This window comes from Lepidochelys kempii, chromosome 7 (genome assembly GCF_965140285.1).
Source record: "Lepidochelys kempii isolate rLepKem1 chromosome 7, rLepKem1.hap1, whole genome shotgun sequence".
Classification (NCBI taxonomy): domain Eukaryota; kingdom Metazoa; phylum Chordata; order Testudines; family Cheloniidae; genus Lepidochelys; species Lepidochelys kempii.
In genome coordinates, this window is record NC_136386.1 from 84,845,285 (window position 1) to 84,871,658 (window position 26,374).

The 26,374-nt window shown below is 43.7% G+C and overlaps 2 protein-coding genes across 3 annotated transcripts in view; one reads left to right on the forward strand and one right to left on the reverse strand.

Annotated features, from left to right (window-relative positions):
- Positions 1-26,374, forward strand: part of LRRC20 (leucine rich repeat containing 20) — a 152,233-nt gene that overhangs the window by 13,762 nt on the left and 112,097 nt on the right. Inside the window, exons 2-4 of one of the 2 annotated variants that reach the window (XM_073353591.2) lie at positions 22,480-22,625; positions 22,791-22,972; positions 23,569-25,633. In XM_073353591.2, the coding sequence (XP_073209692.2) occupies positions 25,430-25,633 (204 nt within the window). In that variant the 5' untranslated portion in view covers positions 22,480-22,625; positions 22,791-22,972; positions 23,569-25,429. Of the gene's footprint in view, positions 1-22,479; positions 22,626-22,790; positions 25,634-26,374 lie in introns of both variants that reach the window. The other variant, XM_073353592.2, reaches the window with a different exon arrangement.
- EIF4EBP2 (eukaryotic translation initiation factor 4E binding protein 2) lies at positions 141-26,068 on the reverse strand. Its single transcript, XM_073353599.2, has 3 exons — positions 25,694-26,068; positions 10,582-10,758; positions 141-9,039 (listed from the first exon to the last, which is right to left on the reverse strand). The coding sequence occupies exons 1-3, from the start codon at positions 25,830-25,832 to the stop codon at positions 9,008-9,010; spliced, it is 348 nt and encodes a 115-aa protein (XP_073209700.1). The 5' UTR covers positions 25,833-26,068; the 3' UTR covers positions 141-9,007.

Sequence of the window (26,374 nt, forward strand, 5' to 3'; positions counted from 1 at the left end):
AGTTTTAACCACAAAATACTGGAAGAATCTTTAAAGAGAGCCATATGTAACTGCAAGCAAGGGGTCAATTTTTTAAAGACCCTGACTTCCTGTCACTGACCAGAAACTCATCATAAAGAAAATAAAACCCAACAACATAGTTTAATATAATCAAGATCTTTATTGATCTCATAACAGCAACCATTGGTGAGAGCTTTTTTTTCCAAACACCTGTTTGTTTCAAGAACAGTAAAAACTGAATTGTACAGAAGTTGCCCAATGACTTTTCAAGCAGTCTCTGCTTTTCAGCCAAAATCACATTTAAAATTGAAAGGGGATGGGGTAGGAAAGGGAGAAAAGAAGAAAGTGTCAATGGGACTTTTTAAAATTTATAAAGACTTTAAGAACAGTGAGTTTATAAATATGTCAGACACCCATGAATTGTCATAAGATTGGTACTGTCCTCTATGCTCTCAAGACACCTTCACAACTCAGCTAAGCTGTTTCACAATGATGCAAACAGTTTTCCTATCTGAGGTGAAGAAAGGCACTGGGTCACCATCTTGCAGTGATGCAGATATGGACATGGGAAGCAGGATGGGGAAATCACTGTTTTATTCCCAGTCAGTAGGGACCAAGGTGCTCACTGCCCTTTTTTCACTCCTGGTGTGATTAACAAAATGGTTAAAGTTCACTCCTGCTGTATGTTCCTCTTGGCTCCTGTTTTAGGTCAGTTAAATCCTTGGATTTTGGTTTTTAGAGCAGTTTTGTAGGAAGAATCACTCTGCTAGAACTGAGGCTTCACACATCCACTGTTTGCCCTTTGTACTTAGCAAAGTTAGTCTTCCTTGTGCTGCTTCATCTTTCAAAGAATCCAACAACACTTCCTGCGATTTTAAGTAAAATATATTTATTTTTATATATTTGTGTGTGGATTATGAACATCTACCTACCCACACATTTATATTTGCACACATTCTGCTCCTGCCCCCCAGTGGAGATTTCTCACTTAATGAATAGCCAACCAATTTTGCCAGATAAGTTATCAGAGCATACTTCTCAACCTGCCAAACGTTCTATGTGGGATTAAGTCACAATGACGGAGGCATAGGACAAGCATCTTAAAATAATGCTGTGTAATAAGTATTTCTTTCTATAATCTCAATTTTATTATTCAGAATTTCTTAGATTAATGTACAAGAACAAAAGAAAACACATTCCATGCTCACGTGGAATGAGGGGTGAATTTAGTTTGAAGGGGCGATTTGAGAGGTGTGCTGTTGAGCTTTACAAGAGTCCCCACATATACTACATCACTCCCTCCCTACCAAAAGGCATTACAAAAACCTCCGGCATGAGTTCAGAGGAAGGGGCTGTTTTCCCTAGACGGACAACTAGGGGAAAGAATAGATAGAAGGGGGTCACTGAAAACTAGATGCTGCAACAATCTGAGTGAAACATTCATATAAAAATCAGTTATCAAAAAAGAGGCAAGCCCTGCATCTTTGATGCCAAATGAGTGCCACTACAAAACTACATTTGAGTTTAGATCATGGGGAAAATACTGATTTGTCATAAAGTGGTATTTTTCAAATGTAGCCAGGGGCAGTATTATTAACAAAGAACAGGCACTAGGAATTGTGGAAGAGCAATATTAGCTCTAAAAGGGAAGGTGCAATGGGAGGAGAATGGTGGTGAACCCAGACAAGACACCCCCCCACACTCCCAGGCTGATTTACATCAACAAGACCATCAAGTTTTGGGGGTGGGGAAGGGAAAGTTACCAGTTAAAATTTACAAGGTAAATAGTTCGGAAATACAAGTGAAAAATGAAATTAAACACACACAGAATGACAGTGTCCCTGCAAAGATGCAGTACTCCTTTCTTTAGCTAAGAACAGTGGTTAACTCTTTCCCAACCAGATGTTTGGATTTTGTTGTTTGTCTCAGTGACTGGATTCTAGATGTCAACAAAAAGCCCATGTGTTCTGGGGTCATGTAGAGGTTTCCTAGATATGAATATAGAGACTGGGAAAAATTAAACAAGACAAAGACAATTATGAGGAATGTGTTTTCCTTAAGGACAGAGTCAATTCCACGTGCAAGATGATAGCAGCCTAGGGAGGATCACAGTGCCCTCTGATGGCAAAACTGGTGACAAAGTATTATACCACAAGGAACCCACATGCAAGAATTACATTTGTCTTTTCAACAGCATGGAAAGAAGCCCAGTGCTGCTGACTCTAAATGATGGAACCTGAATGCAAATGGTCAAGGTACCAAAAATTTGGGATTTTTTCAGCTGATAGACTGCTAGGGAGGGGAGAAAGAAAGATGAGCTGCGCTCCATGCCACCTGGCACATTTTCTGTTCATGGTAGAAATGAGGATATGTTTAACAGCAAATAGACATGAGAGAGACACAGAAGGCTGAGTGCAGGAAAGTGCTGAGCAAGCTTCCCACACATCTGTTAATACACCTGATTTATAAGAAGAATAAGTGTGTGACCAGTAGCACTTCTGGCTGCTTCCCAGCACATACTGCCAGTCATACAAAGTGCAGAAGCCCAAAACAGCCACCAGGCATGGGGTTGATACCAACAACTCATTTCATTTGAAAACTAAACCACATTTGACTCCTAATATCTAGAGATGAAAGGAGAATGCTCATTGCAAAATAGAAACCCACTGGGCAGGGTGTAACTGGAAGCTATTTTATCCTTCCCTCCTCTCCCCAAGGTCAGTTTCAGAGAACTGGCACACAGGTCCAGAGGAGAATTACTGTATACACAGACTGAACAATTAGATGATTAAGCAGAGTTAATTCAAAATGGAAGCATGCATTAGGACTGTCACAAAGGTGCTCAATTGCCAATACCAAAGCTTAAAAAGGAAACTACCACTTTTTTAAAGCTTTGTACACCCTGGACACTTGTGACAAAGGCTTATTGGTAATTGTCCCATAGCTCTTGGCACTGTAAATCAGCTAACAAGTATTTTCAGAAGTGGACCTTTACTCAGACACAGAGAGGAATGCTGTTTTCAGTGTAGTCAATTCAGCACACGAACCAGCATCAAAAATAGCTACATGATACTATTTGCAAGAAGATTTAACAGATTGTTTTGGATTTAATGTCACACCTTAACCTCCCTCTAGGAAACAAAACTCCCTGGAGAAACCCTTCCCCATCCCATGCTGTAGATGGACCCTCTTCTGCAATCCGTTCTCTTAACACGGACTCCAGCACCTGTGCAGAGCCCCACTGACTTCAGTGGGGTTTCACACCAGCACAGCGATCGGTGCTGTGCAGGATTAGAGCCTGGGCTTTCACTAAAAGCATAAAACTCAAAATCAGGAAAAACTGACAATGGTTACACAGAAAATCAAGGTGAGATGACTGTCATTGTCAGATGTGAAGGTTCACTGCAGGTTTCTTTCTATATAGCATAAGTCACTATTATTCTACATCAATCAATAGGAGTCATCTTACATAAGTTGTGATCCTTCTTTCAAAGCTCTGCACGCCTTCCTCAGAGTAAAGATGAAATGAATTTAAACCTAATCAAGTCTAAACAGGCAACACTGCATCTTTGAGTTCCCTGTGTTATTGTTCAGTTTAATTCATTTTAAAAAGAAAACACAGTATTTAAACCCCCTTCAAAATAAAAATCAGCATGGAGAAGGACCAAAGCAAAGCTAATGGGAAAATTGGTCATGCCAGCCAGGACAGTGGGTCATTTGAGAGGCAAGAGGGTTTTTTTGTTTGGTTTTGAAAGGTGTGATTTTTCTCAAGGCAAGGAGTGTTTAGGGGCAGGGCTGGCTCTGGGCCTGGTGCTGCTGAGGAACAATGCCCCAATGGAAAAGGCTAAGGCTAATGAAACCAAGGCAGGCAGACATCTTAAAGCATTTTCTATCACCATCCACGTGTGCCCATAGCAGTCCTGGAGGGAAGGATGCAGTAACAGTACATCCATCTCCATCTTGGTTTTAAAAAAAAATGTGTCAAAATTTGATACTCATGGAAGGGAGACAAAGAGCCCTAGCTAGAGCCAGGCACAGAGTGAGACTTAGTTTGCCTTCAGGCAGCTCTGCCGCTATCCCCCCTCAGTAGTTTCATCCTCTCTCTCTCCTGAGCAGCAGCCGCCCATCATCCCAGACTGGTCTGATCTATGCTGGGCAAGTTTTCCCAAAAAGCTTAACTGGTTTTAAAACTAGTTCAGCTAACCGATTTTGAAGCCAGTTGGAGCCGTAAGGTAGACCAGGCCCCAGACAGTTTGAACTGTTTGTTCACTGAACTGGTTTAAAAAAAAAAGAAAAAAGTGTTCTGCAGGTTGTGAAATGAATTCAGTAAAAATGGTTCAGGGCACCTGGAGTCTAATCTACATGACAGCTCCAGCCAAACTGACAAGTGGTTGGAATTCCCTTAGCATAAACCAAGCTACTGGGTTGCAGTTTTATGAAGTGGAGTAGTAGGAATTAGGATGAACCTGCTAGATTCATTTTTACTTATGGTCAGAGACAGAATCCGAACCCAGGTCCCTGAAGGTGAATAGGTTCCTGCAGTAACCCAGTGCATCATCCAGGCCCTATGTTTTAATGGTTAAAAATAAGGATTAAAGCTGATCATATTAGGTAAGAGGGAGCTGTTTCCCCAATCTCTGAGCTAGTCCCAAAGCACAAATTAGAGCAGTCTAAGGGCTACTCTAACTTGTTTTAGCTATCAAGGGGCCAATACAGGAGCCAAGGGTTACCTTAACTTCACCCCCTGTGCTGAATGCAAAGGGGGGGAGGGGGCGAGTGTAGGAACTGCTATGATGGCTCTGCACTACCCAAGGACCTCACTATGCATGGAGAATCCTGAAGCAGCCTAAAACTGGTTAAAAAGGGCACTGATGGAGTGATACAAAGCTGCCCCAATGCACGGAAAGATCTGACCTGTAATTTCTGGGACACAAAAATGTAAGTGCAAAATTTAGGTTTAATAAAATAAAGAATTTACAAAACTGAACATTTTCATCATCACCTTTCCTTCAGTTTTAACAAACAGAGCATTTAGATTGGATTTACATGTTACCCTGCATTGTGGTTGTGGTGCTTAAGAACCATAAAATAACTGAATATTTTCATTGTCCACTTTCACTGGAGAAAGTAAATACGGAAGTGTTATTTAATCCTTCTCATAACACAAGAACTAGGGGTCACCAAATGAAATTAATAGGCAGCAGGTTTAAAACAAACAGAAGTATTTCTTCATACAATGGACAGTCAGCCTGTGGAACTTCTTGCCAGAAGATATTTTGAAGGCCAAGACTATAACGGGGTTCAAAAAAGAACTAGATAAGTTCATGGAGGATAGGTCTATAAATGGCTATTAGCCAGGATGGGCAGCAATGGTGGCCCTAGCTTTTGTTTGCCAGAAACTGGGAATGAGCAACAGGGGATGGATCACTTGATGATTATCTGTTCTGTTCATTCCCTCTGGGGCACCTGGCACTGGCCACTGTCAGAAGATAGGATATTTGAGCTAGATGGACCTTTGGTCTGGCGTAGAATGGCCGTTCTTATGTTCCAAAGCTAAGTGTAGTGGAAATAGTAAACAAGAATTATTAATGGATAAAAATACATTAATTATATTTTGTATTGGTTTTATTAACAAACAAGACACGACATGTTTAAAATAAATTGTTTTTAACCTGATGGTGCCATTTTAAATGGCAAACAACTGAATTCAGATTTTGATTGTTCAACTAGGATGACACCAAGGTGGAAGGTACGTTAGGTTCCACCCCACACTGCTGGAGTCACAGATGCAACTGATGGCCAAAGAGAGCAATCAGCAGCAGGAGGAACAGAAATGCAGATTTTAATCAAAATCTAAATTCAGACTGAAAGTGAGAGTGTGGGAGTGTGACTGTGTGGAATTGCTTCTTACAGGGCATTAAGGTTACAGGACACTGCACTGACCAAAATAGGTGAGAACTCTATCCAAACTGACTAGCAAAGTGAGAAAGTTTGTTGAGTGCACTATTTTTATTCAGTCATCATTTTTCATGGCACCATGGCATGTCCAGGGGAGCTGGGTGGGGGGAGAAGAGATAAAGCACAAGACAGTAGAGACCCATCACTGCACAAAATGCTGGTGCTTTTAACACGATCTCCACTTTCATGACATCCTCCTGTGCTTTTTTAAAAACATACATTTTTATGCTTTCCTATAACCCCTATTTGCATTGTATCTGACAGTCTCTCAAATACTAATGAATTTATCCTCACAACACCCTTGTGATATGGGAAAGTGCTGTTATCCCTATTTTATAGATGGGAAACTAAAGCACAGAGAGACTAAGTCATTTGCCCAAGGTCACACAGGAATACCGTGGCAGTGCCAGAAACAAACCCCAGATTTTCCTAATCCTACTCCAATGCCTCAACCACCAGACCATCTTTCCTCTCTGGATGCTTGTTTCTTGCCTTGGGTATTTAAAAAAAAAATTAAAAAATACATCTCAAGTTGACAGCAGTCAGAATGATTTCTCCGGCTGACAGCTAAGAGGATTGTTGCATAATGGAAGCTCTTGGTGCACCGTACACTTAAGGATAAATTTTCAGTTTTGCAACAGGATTTTAGCTGCACAATTCTTGTTATAAAAGAGTCAAATAGCTGAACCCCGGGTAGCGCTTTGAAAAGTTTAGAAGTTACGAACAAAACAAAACGTATCATTATGATGAGCAAAGTGACTAATAATACCTTGTCACTGCCCATTTCTTCTTCCTGTTTCTCCCAAATCAACTCTGCTTAGTTCACTGACAAACCCAAGTTTTTACTATTATCAGCACTACAGAGCAAATCTGGATTCTGTTCTGCCTCATCAACAAAACTGCCTGCTAAATTCCAGAAACTATTGTTAGTGATGATGCATGAAGCAGAATGGGAAAGGAAAAAGAAAAAAAAAAAAGGTCAAACTGTTTCCTACATGAGGAGGAACTCGCAGTGCACTTTATAAATATCTGAACTGAACAAATTGGATCTGGGAGACACAAAGTAAAACTGAGCTTTCTATAGCATCCTTCATACTAAACAGAGGTGGCATAATGCCAGAGAATAAATACAGAATATAGAGATGTAGTTTTAGTCACTTCTCTGGCCATCACCAAGCTTTAAGGAAACACTGCATTTCCCAGATTCAGGAATAGACTCTTTAGTGTGAGATCAAACATTACAAAGGGTTTTTGTTCCTGTGTTATTTACATGTTGAAGGGAAGAGGGAAAAATAAGAGTTTTTCAGGAAACCTTCCTTCCCCAAAGAAATATTTTACCAGGAAAGTGCCCCTTTTGCATACCAAAAGAGAAAACAGGGTCTTTTCCAATTTATAACTGAGCTGTGTAAATTTCTGACTCACATGTCAGATACACAGTCTCCCAGCTAGCGGGGCAATGGGAAACAAGTCCAGCTACAGTTTGAGCAATGCCCTCAGCAAACTAAATCAAACCCATCAAGAACTTTCAAGTGGCAAGGGCAGACAGGAATTGGCCAGAAGCACCACATTCGTGTCAAAATCCACAGTAGTCCAGCTAATCCCTTTGGCAAGATATGGACAGAAGCAGCCCTGGACAGTGTGGAACCACAAATGACCCACACAGATGAATGTTCACTTTTACAAGTCAGCCAATATACACCCCAGCAGTGAACATAAAAGTTGCCAACAACTTGGAGGAAAAGTAATGGAGTCAGTGAATGACAGGAGCACAGTGAACTATGAATGGAAGGATGGTGTAAGATGAGAAGCGATGACATTTGCTTTTTCCCTTCAGATGGGAGGTCTTAAAATTGAAACTATAAACATTTAATAAGTATATTCATTAAAACTGTTAGTGGGGAAAAACACTCCTCCTAATGCAAGAGAGATGGGGGATGTTGGAAATTAACCATTACTGCAGTACCTTCAATACAACAGTCTACAGGGTGAACCAGCAAAGAAATCAGGAGACACTAACAAGGGCAAAAGGGCAAAAATGGAGGAAGTCCTGAGGATAATATAAGATACCCATCCCCCATATCCCAGAAAAAAAAAAGTTTTGATTTCGCATTGATGAACTCACTCAAAGTACTCAGGGAATAAAGGGTTAAGTTTCCGAAAGTGAGAAGTTCTGGGTGGCATTCCTTTGGGATGGAAAGAAAGGAAGAGGAGGAATCAGCAGTATAATGAACTGAATAGCTTCCTCTAAATACACACAACATTAAGTAGTAGTATCAAAAAGAAGTTTGGCAGCAGGATAGAAACCAAGGAGGTACAGGAGCAAATGAATTAAGGTTATGCTTCTCCAGAAGAGAACATGTTACACTGCAGGGCACACAGAGTCATGGAGACAGGTCACAAGTGGGACTAGTACCCAGGTTCCCCCAGAGTTACTCAAGTGAGTGCTCTGGCCACTGAGGAAAAGCAACTCAGACTGAGCAGAGACTCTTACCTGTCTCCCACTATTCCTTGCAGTTTCTAAAATGCGAGTGATCGCAAGTATTTGAGACACCATATTACAACTGGTTACTTGCTGTGCACACATAAGCCCTTTGTGAGCTGGGATCAGGCTGAAGGGAGGGGAACAGGGAAAATGCCATCTCCACTGAGCATAAATCCACTAGTCCCTGGCCCCTTTGCTGTTTGCAATAAATATCCAATTGGTGATGGAGGTACGTTCTCACTTGTGTATGGTTTGACAGGGTGCCTCTAAAGTGCGAGATGCCAAGGTTCCACTTGGAGTGTTCCTCAGCTCTGTATAATTTGACAAGGGCATCCATTCAGTCACAGAGCAGGGAAATGGGAGTTAAAAAAAAAAGGGGGGGGGGGGGAGCAGGGTTGGGGAGCTAGTCTTCTTATCCTTTGGCACTTGGAAGATGAGGTGGGGAGTCTGATGGAGACTGCTGCTACCGCTGCCTCTTCCACCTTTCAGTTACTGATCCTATTAGCAGAATCGAGTATGTACAGGTATCAGGAATTGCTGCTTCTCCATGGTTATGCTCTGGGGTAATCAGATGTCCATCTCAAACTGAGCATCATCCCCTGGCAACAGAAAAAGGAGAGCAGCATTAGAGGGAGATCTCAGAAAGCCCTCAAGAGGAAAGACAATCCCTACATACCTCCCAACCCTATTTCCTAATATAACTTCTGGTAAATAATATAATGGAAGATTTCATTCCCATAATTAACCTTGCACAGCAGATAGGGCAAATTAGATAATCCATTATGGAAGAACATGCTCTTCTTGGGAAATGCTGCAATCACTTGCAGTGTGCATTAAGGACAGAGTGGACAGCCCTGTCTCAGTAATCATTAGTTTAAGTTGGCAGCCTTTAAAAAAAAAAAATCACCAAAATGTCACAAATTTTTGTCAATTTATTTTATGTTCTTTATTTGTAAAAGGCCCTATGAAGCTCAGTAACAGCCTTGACTTCAATACAAATGTCCTAGTTATTGCTAAATATTAATTAATGCATGTACAGTCCTATGAACACGTAAAGAGCTGTATTACTGCAAAAGATACTTTGTCCCCTTGAAGTTACAAGCATTGACTCTTGCTACCCACATCTGATTTTAAAAAAAGATAGTCTGAAAGCCACCCAGTGGTCCATTGTCTATGGGGAGATATGATACAGCAGGAAACAGTTACCTGTTTAATCACACCCCTGTACACATAGGAGTTTTTGATCTTCAAATGTGCTTTCTGCATTTTTTATAAAAGCTTTTCTACCATGGCAAGAATGGCCTGCACATTGGCACTCTCATCTACCCAAATGCTCCCTGCTTCAAAAATCAATCAATCCTGACCCAACAAACAAAAACACCCCCCCCCCCAAACAAATTTTTCCCAAAAGAGGGAGGAATACCAAAAACTTTATGAAGTCCACTAGGGACTTCACTATGGCTAGCAATTTTCTATGGAAGATGCTTAGGAGCAATGGATGGCAGTATAAAGTTCTTACAGCTATTAGGAATGTAAATATCATTTAAAAGGTTAACCAATTAAAGGGAGAAGGGCTGGGGTTGCTCTGGGCAGTGAGACAGGCGCTGGGTCGTCGGCTGGCTGGCGGGGTGGGACCGGGCGCAATGTGTGGTGCTGCACAGTCAGGATCTGGCCAGCACAGCCGTGGTCCAGCCGGCGGTGTGTGGATTAACAGTTAAGGTCCATTAACTGGTAAGCCTAATGCCTACTGGTTAACCCGTTAACATTTTACATCCCTAACAGATATACAAAACCCCTCTAAACGTATTATTTCATATGACGGATTCAGGGTGCAAAGCTTCATGGGGGGGAAGGGGAAGAGGAAAATGAAGCCATATGTATGTTAAATATTTCTGAAACCAGACGAGTCTTTTTTACTTTCCCTGAGACTTAAGCAACAATTACTGAACTACTATGGGGGGAAAAAAAATCACTCTGAAAAAGGAAACCTACTGTACATACTAAATTTCAGGCTGCAGGTATTTATATATAACGAGCCCATCACTGATATCTGAGCACAAGATCTGCTAAAGTCAAAAATAAGGGAGCTATAAAGAAGTTAACCAGAGTATCAACCACTACCATCACCCAGTCTCTCTTACCCATTGCAGTCTTCCTGTCATGATTGTTCAGATTGTTTATTTCCACTTTGGAATCCTCAACCATGGTACCAGGACTGGTAACTCCTGGAATATTTGGGAGATGGCATGGTGGGGTCTGAGCCATGGGGGAATTGCGGCGATCCAACAGAAACTTACGGTCGTAGATGATTCGGGTACCTAGCACACAGTCAGACAAAAGGAGAAAAATCAGCATGTAAGAATATATACAGAACGTGAGTTGATAATGACGTGTCAACGTGAGCAGGCTTTAGGTGGGCAAACTTTTTGGCCTGAGGGCCACATCTGGCTATGGAAATTGTATGGTGGGCCACGAATGCTCACAAAATGGGGGTTGGGGTGTGGGAGGGGCTGAGGGCTCTGGCTGGGGGTGCAGGCTCTGGGGTGGGGCCAGAAATGACGAGTTCAGGGTGCAAGAGGGTGCTCCGAGCTGGGACTGAGGGGGATCAGGGGTGCAGAGTCTGGGTGGTGCTTACGTCAAGCAGCTCCTGGAAGGAGCGGCATGTCCCCCCCTCCGGCTCCTTTGTAGAGGCATCGCCAGGCAGCTCTGTGCGCCGCCCTGTCTGCAGACACCACCCCTGCAACTCCCATTGGCCGCGGTTCCTGGCCAATGGGAGCTGCGGGGGCAGCGCGCGCAGAGCCTCCTGGCTGCCCGCATGTGTAAAAGCTGGAAGGAGACATGCCGCTGCCTCTGGGAGCCACGCAGAGTGGGGCAAGCCCAACTTCACTCCCTGGCTGGAGCGGGCCAAGCCCCGGACCCTGCTCCCCAGCGGGAGCTCGAGGGCCGGATTAAAACATCTGGAGGGCTGGATGCAGCCCCTGAGCTGTAGTTTGCCCACCCCTAGTTTAGACGAAGGAACCACTTGGAGTCCCATTCTCTAGGCTGGTAAAATGAAAAGAAATGAAAAGCAGCATTTGGGCTTGGGAGAGGATATGTCAACTCCAATCACTTCCTGTTGCTCTATTTACACAATGGCACTGCCTTTTAACTCTGTTCAAAAGCCAGTTTTCCCCCACTCCTGCAATCCTAAAGAGGCACCGATTAAATGCATGTCACCAGACCATATAGGAAAGAAAGCCCCAACACCCTACATTCAGGTGCTCTCAAGTCAGAACTATGTCCAGCACTGGAGAATCCACCCTTGAGCCAACTCATGGTGCCCTCAAAATGAAAGGATACAAAAAAAAAGTCTTAACTTGAAACCAGTCCTATTTAATAACAACTCTCTCTCCCCCCACTCCACATTTCAGTCTTGTTCTGTTACCTAAGGAAGTAATAAAGGCAAGGAACTGCTGGGCAACTTCATTTCAAACTGTTCAGTGTTCTCTCAAACTGTACAACAAATATCAACATTCCATATTTCCCCACCTTATAAACACCAAATAAACGTAAGTAGACTCGCTTCAGTTTAACATTATAGACGCAACGAAGTCCAAACCAGACTTATTGACCATCCTTAACTTTTACAACTTTTTTGTTGTTATTAATGCAGTGTTTGTGAAAGGAAACTGACAGCTCTGGACACTGAAGTCTTCTATTTATCCATAGTCTCAGATGACATGGACAGGATAATGCAAGTATCCTCTCCAAAGTGCTCCCAGTGTAACCTGGTGGGACTTCTAGGGGATTAGGGGAAAGGACAGTTGTATCAAGCTGTACAATGAGATACTAGTTGTCACCCTTGCTGGCCTCTGTATCGATGAGCGTTAATCATGGTGACAGTTTTGTGATGTGGACTGCTTCCCACTGGTACGATTACCTGTACTGAGCCCATTTAGAAAGGATCGAGTGAGTGAAAGGGGATGGGGAGTAGCATTCTATGTCAAAAATGGCATTACCTGTTTCCAAGTCTCACTCACACTCTCACACACACACGGTGCTTCAATAAGGCCAATTTCACAAAGCTGAAAATAATTATGAGCCAAATCAGCTGAGAGGAGTAATTTAATCAGAAAAATGTGAATGTAATTGGGAATCATTTAACACCACCTTACTTACTGCCCAATAAGCTACAATCCCACAACTGGAGGAAGAAGGCTGTGCTGGTTAAAAAACAACCTAGTTTAGAGAGGAAGCAAAGGTAGCTGTAAAAAATAACAAATGGAAGAAAGCAGAAGCTGATGGTAATGAATATTTATCAGAAGTTAGGAATTGTAGAAAACTGATAAGGGAAGCCAAGGGACACAAAGAGAAATCTATGGCCAACAGATTTAAGGACAATAATGAGTTGAATACATATATTAGGAACAAAAAGAATACTGACAATGTTACTGGCCCATTTCTAGATGGAAATGATAGAATTATCAATAATAATGCAGAAAAGGCAGAAGTGTTGAAGAAATATTTCTCATAATACGGTGATAACACTCATTCCATTCTACGAGTATCTCTGGATAATGTTAAGCAGAAGCTAAACAGTTTTAAGTCAGCAGGTCCAGATAACCTGTGTCCAAGAGTTTTGACAGAGCTGTCTGAGTAGCTCGCTGAACTGTTAATGTTGATTTTCAAGAAGTCTTGGAAAAATGGACAAGTTCCAGTAGACTGGAAGAAAGTTAACATAGTACCAATTTTTAATAAGGGTAAATGGAATGATCCAGGTAATTATAGACCTGTCAACATGACATTGGTCCCGGCCAAGATGTGGAACCTGATTAATAAAGAACTAAAGGAGGTAATGTAATTAATAACCCTCGGCATGGGTTTATGGAAAAGATCCTGTCAAACTAGCTTGATCTCTTTTTTTGATGAGATTATAAGTCTGGTTGATAATGGTCATAGTACTCATGTCATACACTTGGACTTTTGTAAGCATTTGACTTGTTACCACATGACATTTTGATTAAAAAACCTAGAAAGATATAAAATTAACATGGCACACATTAAATGGATTAAAAACTGGCTAACTGATAGTTCTCAAAATGTAACTGTAAATGGGGAATTGTCATTGAATGGGTCTGTTTTTAGTGGGGTCCTGCAAGCATTGGTTCTTGGCTCTATGCTACAACAGGGGTGGCCAACCTGTGGCTCTGGAGCCGCATGCGGCTCTTCAGAAGTTAATATGCGGCTCCTTGTATAGGCACCGACTCTGGGGCTGGAGCTACAGGCGCCAACTTTCCAATGTGCCGGGGGGTGCTCACTGCTCAACTCCTGGCTCTGCCACAGGCCCTGCCCCCACTCCACCCCTTCCCGCCCCTGAGCCTGCCATGCCCTTGCTCCCCCCCAAGCCTCCTGCACACCACAAAACAGCTGATCGGGAGGTGCTCATCGGCGGGACTGCCAGTGGGTGGGAGGAGCTGGCAGCAGGGGAGTGGAGCTGATGTGGGGCTGCTGACCTATTACTGTGGCTCTTTGGCAATGTACGTTGGTATATTCCGGCTCCTTCTCAGGCTCAGGTTGGCCACCCCTGCCATATAACATCTTTATCAATGACCTGGAAGAAAACATGAAGTCACCACTGATAAAGTTGGCAGGTGACAAAAATTGGGGGGGTGGTAAATAATGAAGAGAACAGGTCACTGACTGAGCGATCCAGTTCACTCTGTGAACTGGACACAAGCAAACAATATGCATTTTAATATGGCTAAATGAAAGTATCTACATCTGGGAAAAAAGAAGAAGGCCATACTTACAGGATACTTACAGAGTTTAACCAGAACGTCGGGGGGGGGGGGGGGAGAGGTAGGAAGAAACAAGGGGAAATAGGTTACCTTACATAATGACTTAGCCACTCCCAGTCTCTATTTAAGCCTAAATTAATAGTATCCAATTTGCAAATGAAATCCAATTCAGCAGTTTCTCGCTGGAGTCTGGATTTGAAGTTTTTTTGTTGTAAGAGAGCGACCTTCATGTCTGTAATTGCGTGACCAGAGAGATAACACCATCCTGGCCACTATGGATGTAGAAGCCCTCTACACCAACATTCCACACAAAGATGGACTACAAGCCATCAAGAACACTATCCCCGATAATGTCACGGCTAACCTGGTGGCTGAACTTTGTGACTTTGTCCTTACCCATAACTATTTTACATTTGGGGACAATGTATACCTTCAGATCAGCGGCACTGCTATGGGTACCCGCATGGCCCCACAGTATGCCAACATTTTTATGGCTGATTTAGAACTAACGCTTCCTCAGCTCTTGTCCCCTAACGCCCCTACTCTACTTGCGCTATATTGATGACATCTTCATCATCTGGACCCATGGAAAAGAATTCCACCATGATTTCAACAATTTCCATCCCACCATCAACCTCAGCCTGGTCCAGTCAACACAAGAGATCCACTTCCTGGACACTACAGTGCTAATAAACGATGGTCACATAAACACCACCCTATACCGGAAACCTACTGACCGCTATTCCTACCTACATGCCTCCAGCTTTCACCCTGACCACACCACACGATCCATCGTCTACAGCCAAGCCCTGCGATACAACCGCATTTGCTCCAACCCCTCAGACAGAGACAAACACCTACAAGAGCTCTATCAAGCATTCTTACAACTACAGTACCCACCTGCGGAAGTGAAGAAACAGATTGATAGAGCCAGAAGAGTTCCCAGAAGTCACCTACTGCAGGCCAGGCCTAACAAAGAAAATAACAGAACGCCACTAGCCGTCACCTTCAGCCCCCCACTAAAACCCCTCCAACGCATTATTAAGGATCTACAACCTATCCTGGAAGATGACCCAACACTCTCACAAATCCTGGGAGATAGGCCAGTCCTTGCCTAACGACAGCCCCCCAACCTGAAGCAAATACTCACCAGTAACCACATACCACACAACAGAACCACTAACCCAGGAACCTATCCTTGCAACAAAGCCCGTTGCCAACTGTGCCCACATATCTATTCAGGGGACACCATCACAGGGCCGAATAACATCAGCCACACTATCAGAGGCTCGGTCACCTGCACATCCACCAATGTGATATATGCCATCATGTGCCAGCAATGCCCCTCTGCCATGTACATTGGTCAAACTGGACAGTCTCTATGTAAAAGAATAAATGGACACAAATCAGATGTCAAGAATTATAACATTCATAAACCAGTTGGAGAACACTTCAATCTCTCTGGTCACGCAATTACAGACATGAAGGTCGCTATCTTACAACACAAAAACTTCAAATCCAGACTCCAGCGAGAAACTGCTGAATTGGATTTCATTTGCAAATTGGACACTATTAATTTAGGCTTAAATAGAGACTGGGAGTGGCTAAGTCATTATGCAAGGTAGCCTATTTCCCCTTGTTTTTTCCTCCCCCCAGACGTTCTGGTTAAACTTGGATTTATGCTGGAAATGGTCCACCTTGATTATCGTGCACATTGTAAGGAGAGTGGTCACTTTGGATAAGCTATTACCAGCAGGAGAGTGAGTTTGTGTGTGTGTGTTTTGTAAGGGGGGGGGGGGCGCTGAGAAAACCTGGATTTGTGCTGGAAATGGCCCACCTTGATTATCATACACATTGTAAGGAGAGTGATCACTTTGGATGGGCTATTACCAGCAGGAGAGTGAGTTTGTGTGTGGGGGGGTGGAGGGTGAGAAAACCTGGATTTGTGCTGGAAATGGCCCAACTTGATTATCATACACATTGTAAGGAGAGTGATCACTTTAGATAAGCTATTACCAGCAGGAGAGGGGGGTGGGAGGAGGTATTGTTTCATGGTCTCTGTGTATATAATGTCTTCTGCAGTTTCCACAGTATGCATCCGATGAAGTAAGCTGTAGCTCACGAAAGCTTATGCTCAAATAAATTGGTTAGTCTCTAAGGTGCCACAAGTACTCCTTTTCTTTTTATGAAGGAAAAGAAGACAAATTTTTAACTGTGAGAGTAACTAACCACTGGAACAATGTACCAAGGTTTGTCGTTGATTCTCCATCACTGACAATTTTTAAAATCAAGATTGGATGTTCTTTTAAAAGATCTGCTCTAGGAGTTATTTTGGGGAAGTTCTATGGCCTGTGCTACACAGTAAATCAGACCAGGTGATCAGAATGGTCCCTTCTGGCCTTAGAAACTATGCAGAAGATTAACAAAGCATAGTAAAGGTCAGAGCTGTAGGGAAAGACAGAAAACAATAGGTTTTGGAAATAGTGCATCCTTGTACATTAGGATAAATGGGGATGTGTGTCAAGGATGACAACAAGTTTGGAAGCCAGGAAAGCAGGCAGTGTGGAGTTAGGCTTGGTTTTTGTTGTACACAAAGGTAGATGAAAAGGAGAATGAGAGACTGAATAAAAATGAGCAAGAGAGGAGAGATGATTGAGGGGGTTAAGGTCAAGGGGTGAGAAGTGAAGAGTGTGAAGGCCACACCATTACAGTTCGTTGTACGTGACAGCACCTAGCAGCCCAAGTTATAGACAGGATCCCATAATGCTAGGTGCTGTACAAATACAGAACAAAAAAATAATCCTTGCCTCAAAGAGCTCAGCGCTGGATCCCAGGATTAAGAGTAGGGGTGGAGGGGATGGAACAAGAATTCATGGCAGATGTTTTCAAAAAGAAAAAATTGACACCAATTGTTAAAAACTTGGGCTGAAAAGGAGGTACAATAGGTGAGTGGGTTTGAAGAGACAGTCAAGGTGAAGCAGTCATGAGGGCTGTGGGTACAGGAGTCCATCAGGAAAGAAAAAAGCTGTTTGGCATATTAAGTGATAGAGATGATGGCAAGGAGGATCTATCTGTAGTGAAGGAAGTTAAACTTTTCTCCAGAGGCACTCAGCAGCATGGGGACAGGAACCGAGGAAGTGGGGGAGGTCCAATGCTGGAAACTGATGAGTTGGACGGAGCGTCCAGGAAAGGGAACAAAGACCCTGGTGTGAAGAAGAGAGAGGCCTTGAAAATGGAGACCCTGGAGTTAAAGAAAAGTAGTATCTGTCAAGGAGAGGGGACAGCAGAGAAATGGAAGGAGGTAGGAATAGCCGTGATGGACTGGGATGAGAGAAGTTAAAAGGAAGAGAGGTGATGGTCACAGATATAACAGACTAAACATCTTTGATTGCTCTTCTATGAAAAATGAACATATTATAGTTCAAACACCTACTGAGCAGCTGATGGTTTAAGGAAAGACAGCAACACTGCCTGAAAGTTCAATAATTAACTGGAACCTAGGAACATAGAGGCATCAGCACTGGGGAAAGCTGTTTAAATATCCCGCACCAGGATATACTGGCATTTCCTTGGGCCCAAAGAAGAGTCCAATCCTCCTCCATGCCTCTCCAAGATTTCTCTCGCCTTTCTACCCCAAGTATCAAACATATTACTCACACACTTCAGAACTTGTTGTCTGAGCAGGCTTCCTGCTCTAGAAAGATCCTAGAACCAATAGCAGGGCCTCACTTAGATGTAAGAGTTTCAGACAGTCACAGGTTGTATCCTGTGGATGCCTATTTCATAGAATCATAGAATATCAGGGTTGGAAGGGACCTCTGGAGGTCATCTAGTCCAACCCCCTGCTCAAAATAGGACCCGAACTAAATCATCCCAGCCAGGGCTTTGTCAAGCCTGACCTTAAAAACCTCAAAGGAAGGAGATTCCACCACCTCTCTAGGTAATGCATTCCACTGCTTCACCACCCTCCTAGTGAAAAAGTTTCTCCTAATATCCAACCTAAACCTCCCCCACTGCAACTTGAGACCAATACTCCTTGTTCTGTCATCTGCTACCACTGAAAACAGTCTAGATCCATCCTCCTTTGGAACCCCCCCTCTCAGGTAGTTGAGAGCAGCTATCAAATCCCCCCTCATTCTTCTCTTCTGCAGACTAAACAATCCCAGTTCCCACAGCCTCTCCTCATAAGTCATGTGTTCCAGTCCCCTAATCATTTTTGTTGCCCTTCGCTGGACGCTTTCCAATTTTTTCACATCCTTCTTGTAGTGTGGGGCCCAAAACTGAACACAGTACTCCAGATGAGGCCTCACCAATGTTGAATAGAAGGGAACAAAAACATCCCTTGATCTGCTGGCAATGCCCCTACTTATACAGCCCAAAATGCCATTGGCCTTCTTGGCAACAAGGGCACACTGTTGACTCTTATCCAGCTTCTTGTCCATTGTAACCCTAGATCCTTTTCTGCAGAACTGCTGCCTAACCATTCGGTCCCTAGTCTGTAGCGGTGCATGGGATTCTTCCATCCTAAGTGCAGGACTCTGCACTTGTCCTTGTTGAACCTCATCAGATTTCTTTTGGCCCAATCCTCTAATTTGTCTAGGTCCTTCTGTATCCTATCCCTACCCTCCAGCGTATCTACCTCTCCTCCCAGTTTAGTGTCATCTGCAATCTTGCTGAGGGTGCAATCCACGCCATCCTCCAGATCATTAATGAAGATATTGAACAAAACCGGCCCCAGGACTGACCCTTGGGGCACTCCACTTGATACTGGCTGCCAACTGGACATGGAGCCATTGATCACTACCCGTTGAGCCTGACAATTTAGCCAGCTTTATATCCATCTTATAGTTCATTCATCCAGCCCATACTTCTTTAACTTGCTGGTAAGAATACCGTGGGAGAACATGGCAAAAGCTTTGCTAAAGTCAAGGAATAACATGTCCACTGCTTTCCCTTCATTCACAGAGTCAGTTATCTCGTCATAGAAGGCAATTAGATTAGTCAGGCATGACTTGCCCTTGGTGAATCCATGCTGTCTGTTCCTTATCACTTTCCTCTCCTCTAAGTGCTTGAGAATTGATTCCTTGAGGACCTGCTCCATGATTTTTCCAGGGACTGAGGTGAGGCTGACTGGCCTGTAGTTCCCCGGATTCTCCTCCTTCCCTTTTTTAAAGATGGGCAGTACATTACCCTTTTTCCAGTCGTCCGGGACCTCCCCCGATCGCCATGAGTTTTCAAAGATAATGGCCAATGGCTCTGCAATCACATCCGCCAACTCCTTTAGCACTCCCAGATGCAGCGCATCTGGCCCCATGGACTTGTGCTTGTCCATCTTTTCTAAATAGTCCCAAACCACTTCTTTCTCCACAGAGGGCTGGTCGCCTCCTCCCCATGCTGTGCTGCCCAGTGCAGTAGTCTGGGAGCTGACCTTATTTAAGGAGGCAGAACACTCATTTAAGAGCAGAAACTACATTGTCAGGATTGAAGATGTAAAGTGCAAGGTTTCACTCCAAGATTAGAACTGCAGAAAGACAGAGAACACTATTTTTAATCTGAAGTGAAGCTACAGTCAGAAAAGTCATCGTCATGTCCCACTTTTAAAGTATTTATCGGTTGCTTCTATGATCAGATCTTTTCAGTTTCAAGTCAAAACAAGATTTTTCCAGCTGCCAGTGGTGCAAGATCATCCTGGTGTACAAAAAACCCAAGCTGTGGTCCCAGATCATCCCTCACCACACAGGTTCTGGAGAAGAACTAGACAGCCTGTTGGTGGACGGAAGGAAGAAAATAAGGCACTTCTCTTCTGCAGTGCCACAGCTTTATTCCAGAGCTGACAGGAATAAACTTGGTTTTGACAGTACACGGAGATGACTCAAAAGACACATGAGGAGCATGAACACAACAGAACCATTTTGTAATCCCTTTTCTGACCACTAAACAGTACAGAACAGACACAAAAGTAAACTAAGAAAAGGCATTTAAAATTATATGCACGAAGCTGTGAGTCAGAGCAACAACTTGCAGCTCTGAGTGAATCAAGTCTGTTCCTTAGAAAAATAAACGTTTAAATGGATCAAACACAACCTTCGCATTGCTAGTTTAAAGCTAATCAGAGTTGCATGTTTGAGAGTTACACTCAGAATTTTTCTAGGCAATGCGTCTCTCAGTCATTCCACACCTCACGGGAGCATCAGACATCTTACCCAGAAGCAGCTGTTTTGCAACAAGATATTTTGTATCCTGTCCAAAGCTCTTTGTGTTTGAATTGCAGAGGAACACCTGAAGTCTTATTTTATTCCTCCCCCGCGCCCCTTGCACAGCAACAAGAAGGAGCAATGGGTCCTGATCCTGATTAGGGCTTCTGGGAGATATTATTTAATATTTCATGTACTACTAATAGGGAACCAGCTGAAATATTCTTCAGAAATTTTGCTACTTAGATTCAGGGGGCATCAGGAGTCCACAAAATATTTTCCTACCTCCGTTCAAGAGGGGAAAGAAAAAGAAAAAAACCAACCACCCAGTGCCTTAGTTGTTCTCAAACTGTGGGTGTTGAGAGATTACTCCAGTGATAAGCTGAAATAAAAAGCACACTTTGCAGCAAAGGAGCCTCCTGAGAAACATGAAATAGTAATTGCCACTAACAGAACGATGAAAAAATAGTCAAGGGCACCCTCCCAGAAAGAGGGTAGTTCGCAGGGACCTCCAGTCCTGTTTTCTGAACTGGTAATTTTTAAGGGGACCCTTCACCAGGACTGCACATGTAAAGGCACCTCTGAAGGCAAGAGTTAAACACTGGATCAATTCAAAACATTCCCAGAAACTGTCTACAGAAGGAAGTTATTAAAGGCAGGACCCCCTCTTTCTTATAAGAATTTCTGTCAACGTGGGAAAACAGCCAATGTCCATGACAGGTGATAAGGTATAGTTGGTGGCTTTCAAATTAAAGCACTACCATGAACTCAAAAGGACAGGCAACTGTTTTCTGAAAACAGAATGGACTCTGTACAAATGGGACGATCTATCCTAGCTATAGCCTCCGCATCGTCATTCAGAATTCCGTGTTGCCTGTCCTTAGCTTCTACCGGCTCTTGCTGCTCCCTAAGCACTGAACTAGGATTCTGTTTTTGTACACTCCCTGTCCCCTACTGTTGTCCTCAGCCACACTCACAAATGTTAGTCTTCAATACTCTGTTCCCGAGGGCTCTGCACTAGCTCTTAATTTTCTGATAGCTGGGATAAACTCTTACCTGTGTCACTTATGAAAAGGACACCATTAATATGAAGTTAGTTTAAAAAATACAAATTTAACAGCTACCAATACTAGGAGTTTTACAATCATGTTTTTCTTTTAATATATATAAAAAAAAAATATGGGTCTTGCACAACAGCGAGGACAGAGCAACGGGGAAACAGTTAAATAGACTGGCCAGAAAGTGCTGTCAGAATGTGCAAAGTAAATAAATTAAAAATATAGATTTCCTTCAACCGCTAATCTCGGTTATAGTGATTTTAGGCATTACTTACAACAACAATCAATAAAAATTCAGATAGACATAGACGCTTTATTTTGGGAGCATCTTTCCAGAAGGCAACAATTCTCAGGAGCAGGGAACTGGATGTTGTTGGTTCTATACCTGACTCTGCCACTTATCTCTTATAAACCTGGGCAAGTCACTTAGCCTCATAAGAAAACTGAGGCCCAATCTGTAAAATACAGATAAATAATACAGTCCTATTTCCTATCTTTGTAATGTACTTTGAGATCCTTGGATGAAAGGTGTTTTAAGTGCAGAGCGATGGCACCAGTGATATTTTTGACATCACAATTTGGTACTTGAGTAGACGCTGCCAACTGTAAGACCTAGAAGAGGGATATCAGAGACAAAGCAGATCTGGATTAACTGGCAGAGTGTGGGACGAAGAAGTTTGCAGACTGTCTGCTTGTAGTGCAATGGACTCAAGCTAGTGCCATATGTCCTTCATTTCCATGAGTGATACATTTAAAAGCACCAAGATGTAGCTACCAATGATTTATTCAAAATCTTTATATTCAAATACTGCTTTAAAATAAACCCATCAAGAACACTCTGAATGGAGGGAAAGAAAATCTGAACTGTATGAAAAATAACTTAGCATCAGTACTGTCTAGCATCCATGGATTTGACCCTGTAAACTTTTAATGAAGTCCTAAATATTAACTATTATTATAAAAGAATATTCAGCACATTAACTCACACTTAACATTATTTCTTCTTTTAGGTTCCCAGTATGGATCAACAACTCATTCAGAAACACTCACTAAACTGTCACACCTACAACTGAACCAAGGGCAGCATTCCATGTGGCTTGTTGCAGAAACCATATGAGGTGGAAGGATTTTTCTAGTCCTTTTTTAATTCAAAAAGGTAGGGGAGTTCATTTTTGAGGTCTGTCTTTGTTTCCCCCTCACTCCCACTTTGATTTAATTAAAAATTTCTCTCCTCCCACCCTTTATATTCATCATTCCCTTTCACATTTCTTCTGTGCATCTCTCCTCATATTTATTTAACTATGCGTCTTCCTTGTTGTAGGATTCTGGGATCGCCCAATGAAAACATTCTAAATGTTACTTCTTCCCTGAATATGCCAGGCTGAGAAGATGGACCTTAGATCCCTCTATAATCCCATCAAGGCACAAGCAATGACAGCGAAGTGAAATTAACAATTCCAGTCAACTGCATTCTGCTGCTCCTGCTGGGAAAGTGCAGTGCTGGTAGGAGAAGGGATGTGTGCAGGGAAGACAATGCAAACTCGCTCAGCTCTCCTCTGCACCCCAAATTCTACAGCATCCAACACCCTTTGTACCTCTCTTACTCCTGTTTATAATTCTGCAGCAGGAACAGCAAACAGATTCTACTCAGTTTCATTCTGGTGCTTCTGGGTAGCAGCAGTACAGATGTGAAGCTCTCATGGGGTATTCTTGCCCCAGAGTAATTTCTAAAATGTAGGCTAATTAAGGAAAAATAGGAACAGAAAGTCCTGCAACCCTACTCTTAACACACAGAACCCCACTGTAGACTAATATAAGCCTGTGAGGTCTGATACAATTTTTGAGAAGGTTAAACGACTGGAGTATCACTTTGTAAAATTTTTAAAATCATCATTTGTGAATATTTTAAAGATTTGATACCACCAGCACGATACATTCTACAATGTCACACCAAGTAGGGATTTCACAACCCACAGTAGACTCAGAACAAGTATTTAGGTAACATGCATTTATTAATATTTTGTCCCTTTTATCCAGCTTTTTTTTATCACATTCTGCACATACTTCTAATAAATCTAGTTATTTTCTTTCATTTACAGATGACCTTCAATGGCAATCCACCTCCAGCCAACACAAAATACCATAACAAAATCAAGACCCCACTTAATACCTTAATAGACAGAAAAAGTTTTAAAATATCTAATATGGAGGAAGAAAAAGTGCAATGATGGAAGTCCATTACACAGGAGGATGCAGCAATATTACACATGGCCTGTAAAATACACACATCACTAGAACTGTATTTGCTACTTTCTGGAAGCCACAGAAAAGTCACACTAGTGTTTACATTTTTATAGCTATGTGCAAAGCGAGCAAGGGAAGAAGTCAAGAGACAGTGGAGGATAAGCCTGCTTCTCTAGCAGATATCAACATACATATATACAAACCTGCCCATGCCCAGCAGAGAAAAGTTAGGGACACAAGAAAAATAGGATAGAGCAATGATGTGGAACTCACATGTTCACATAATCTGCATAATTTGTAACAACGAAAGGGCAAACAACACCCAGTTTAAGAGGAATAGAAGCAATCTTGAGCCTAAAATGAAGTGGAAATAAGAGGTTTGGGCTTTGGGAAAACTATACTGCAAAAAAACAGCAGGTTCTCATCTCTGAATATTTTTGTTTTATAGTCCTGTTTGACCATAACGAAAATTACAATAGAGTTCCACTAATAATTTCTTTCCACATATTTTACCACTGATCTAAGCCAGGAACCAGGGCACTATTTTTAAAGCGACTTTGAAAACTATTGTGAAATGACTGTTTGGCTATTTAATAACAAAACAGCTTTGCCAACTGAAATATCTGGGAGTGCTTCCCCAAGAGGTCCCCCTCAGGGGAACAGAGTAAATATTTAGCTCAGGAACCCTGTCTGTATGCACTCTACCATTCACACAACGTTTAGGCTAGATAACACATCATGGGATTTACTGTTAATTGATGTTTATTTGGGGTGGCGGGGAGGAATGATTTCATGAGTCAGCCTTGTCTTGGAGGAGATGACAAGGTTAAGCTTTAGTTTTTAAATACAAATAGGGTATCTGGTGCTCCTATGCCTTGACTCCTATTTAGCTCTGTTACTAATAAAATCAACAAGAGCAGCAGGCATATCAATAGGTTTATACAGGCCTTGTTGTCCAAGAACAGGCCTACACGGAGATTGCTGCACAGTCTACATCCATGTTAGTTTGCAGTGCAAAGTTAGCACTTCCTTAAACTGAGCCCTCCACTGGCTGATGCATTTCTTTAGTCAGAGCTAAAAGAATCCCAAGCCCCCTTGATAATGGCCAGAGGCTGGTTCCACACTGGGGTGCGTCCCGAGTTCTCGGTGAAGTTCATGTTTCTCTCCCTCCTGCAGCTGCTGGAGAATTTCCCCCCCTACTTCTCCTCTCTTATTGTGCAACAGACACGGGCTTGTCCTAGACTCCTAGGCCTTGTTTACAAATATCTCACTGCTAGCCCCACACCAAAAAGGGAGAAGGAGCCTGGGGCCCAGTGCAACTAGGCTCCAGATCCAGCACAATCTCCTTCCCTCCCCTCCATCCTTCCTTCCGAATAAAAAACAAACATTACAAATACATACAGAGGGGGGAAAGGGCCCTTTTAGTGCTAGAGGCTCTCCTCCCCGCTTTGTACAGCGATCTCTGGTACACCTATTTCTCTCTGCTCCCCACCAAAGCCTCCGGTCCTGTGTAGCACTAGCCGATACCCCTTTGCTTTGAGATCCCGGGGAAGACGACAGAAAAGAGGTAACCCTATAGACGAGGTCCCCATCGCACAAGGAGTAATAAACCTGAGGGCTTCAGAGAAAGTGGGGGTCGCGCCTAGTCCGCTTATCACCATCTGCACTTTCCCGCACGGTCTCCCCCTCAATTGCACCCAGTGTAGCATTACTCGCATGTTCTTCTCTGCTAATCCCCCTCCCCCATTTAATTGCATGCGCTTTCCACGCTCCCCCTCCCCCATTAAAACTGTCAGCTGTGTAACGCTAACTGCACGTACTTTGCCGCATCTCTGTTCTCTCCCTCCCGTTAATTGCATGCACATTTCCCCGCAGCCGGTTGCGCGGACCCCCGAGCGGTTGCCTGCAGCCCGGAGCCTGGTGCGTGTACGGAGGGAGGCCTGGGCCTGGCCAGCAGGGGTAACTGGGGGTGCTCTTTACCTCCAGGAGTGGTAGAAAACAGGGTCCCCCCGGGCGTGGTGCAATAGTCATGAGGTAGCTGCGTGGTGTCGCTGATGGGCACCGTCCTGGTGGGGATGGCCCGGCTCTGGCTGTGCTGGTGGCCGCCGGAGGAAGACATCGCCCTGCTCCGTTGTCCCGGCTGCTGGGGGAGGTAGGTGGCGGGGTGGGCAGAGACGCTGAAGGAGGAGGTGGTGGAGGCGGCGGCGCTGGACTCGCTCCGGGGGCGGGGGCAGCGGCCGCCTCTTTTCTCCGGTGCCTGGGCGCTTTCTCTCCGTCCACCGCCTCCACCGCCACCTTCTCCCTCGGCCTCCGCCAGGAGCACGAAACCCGGGGCGGGGGCCGACGGCCGAGAAGGGCGGGGCGGGAGGGGAGGAGCAGCCCGGGGGGTGGGGGCGGCCTGTGGCAGCTGCCGCTACGCGGGCTGGTGCGGGAACGTGGCGCTCCCGCCAGCGCTTTGTGCCCCCCGCTCCTGGGGCATAGCCGGGGGCGACTCGCCCCCTTGGACACAGGCCGCGCCAGCGGGGACTCAGCCCCGGCTCGCGAGCTGCTCGGGTCTCCTGGGCCGAGCTCGCCGGAGAGCCGCACGTAGGGCTGGCAATATGCTTGGGACACACGTGCGTGTTCACTACCCCGTGTGCACGCAAGCCTGTGGTGCAACAG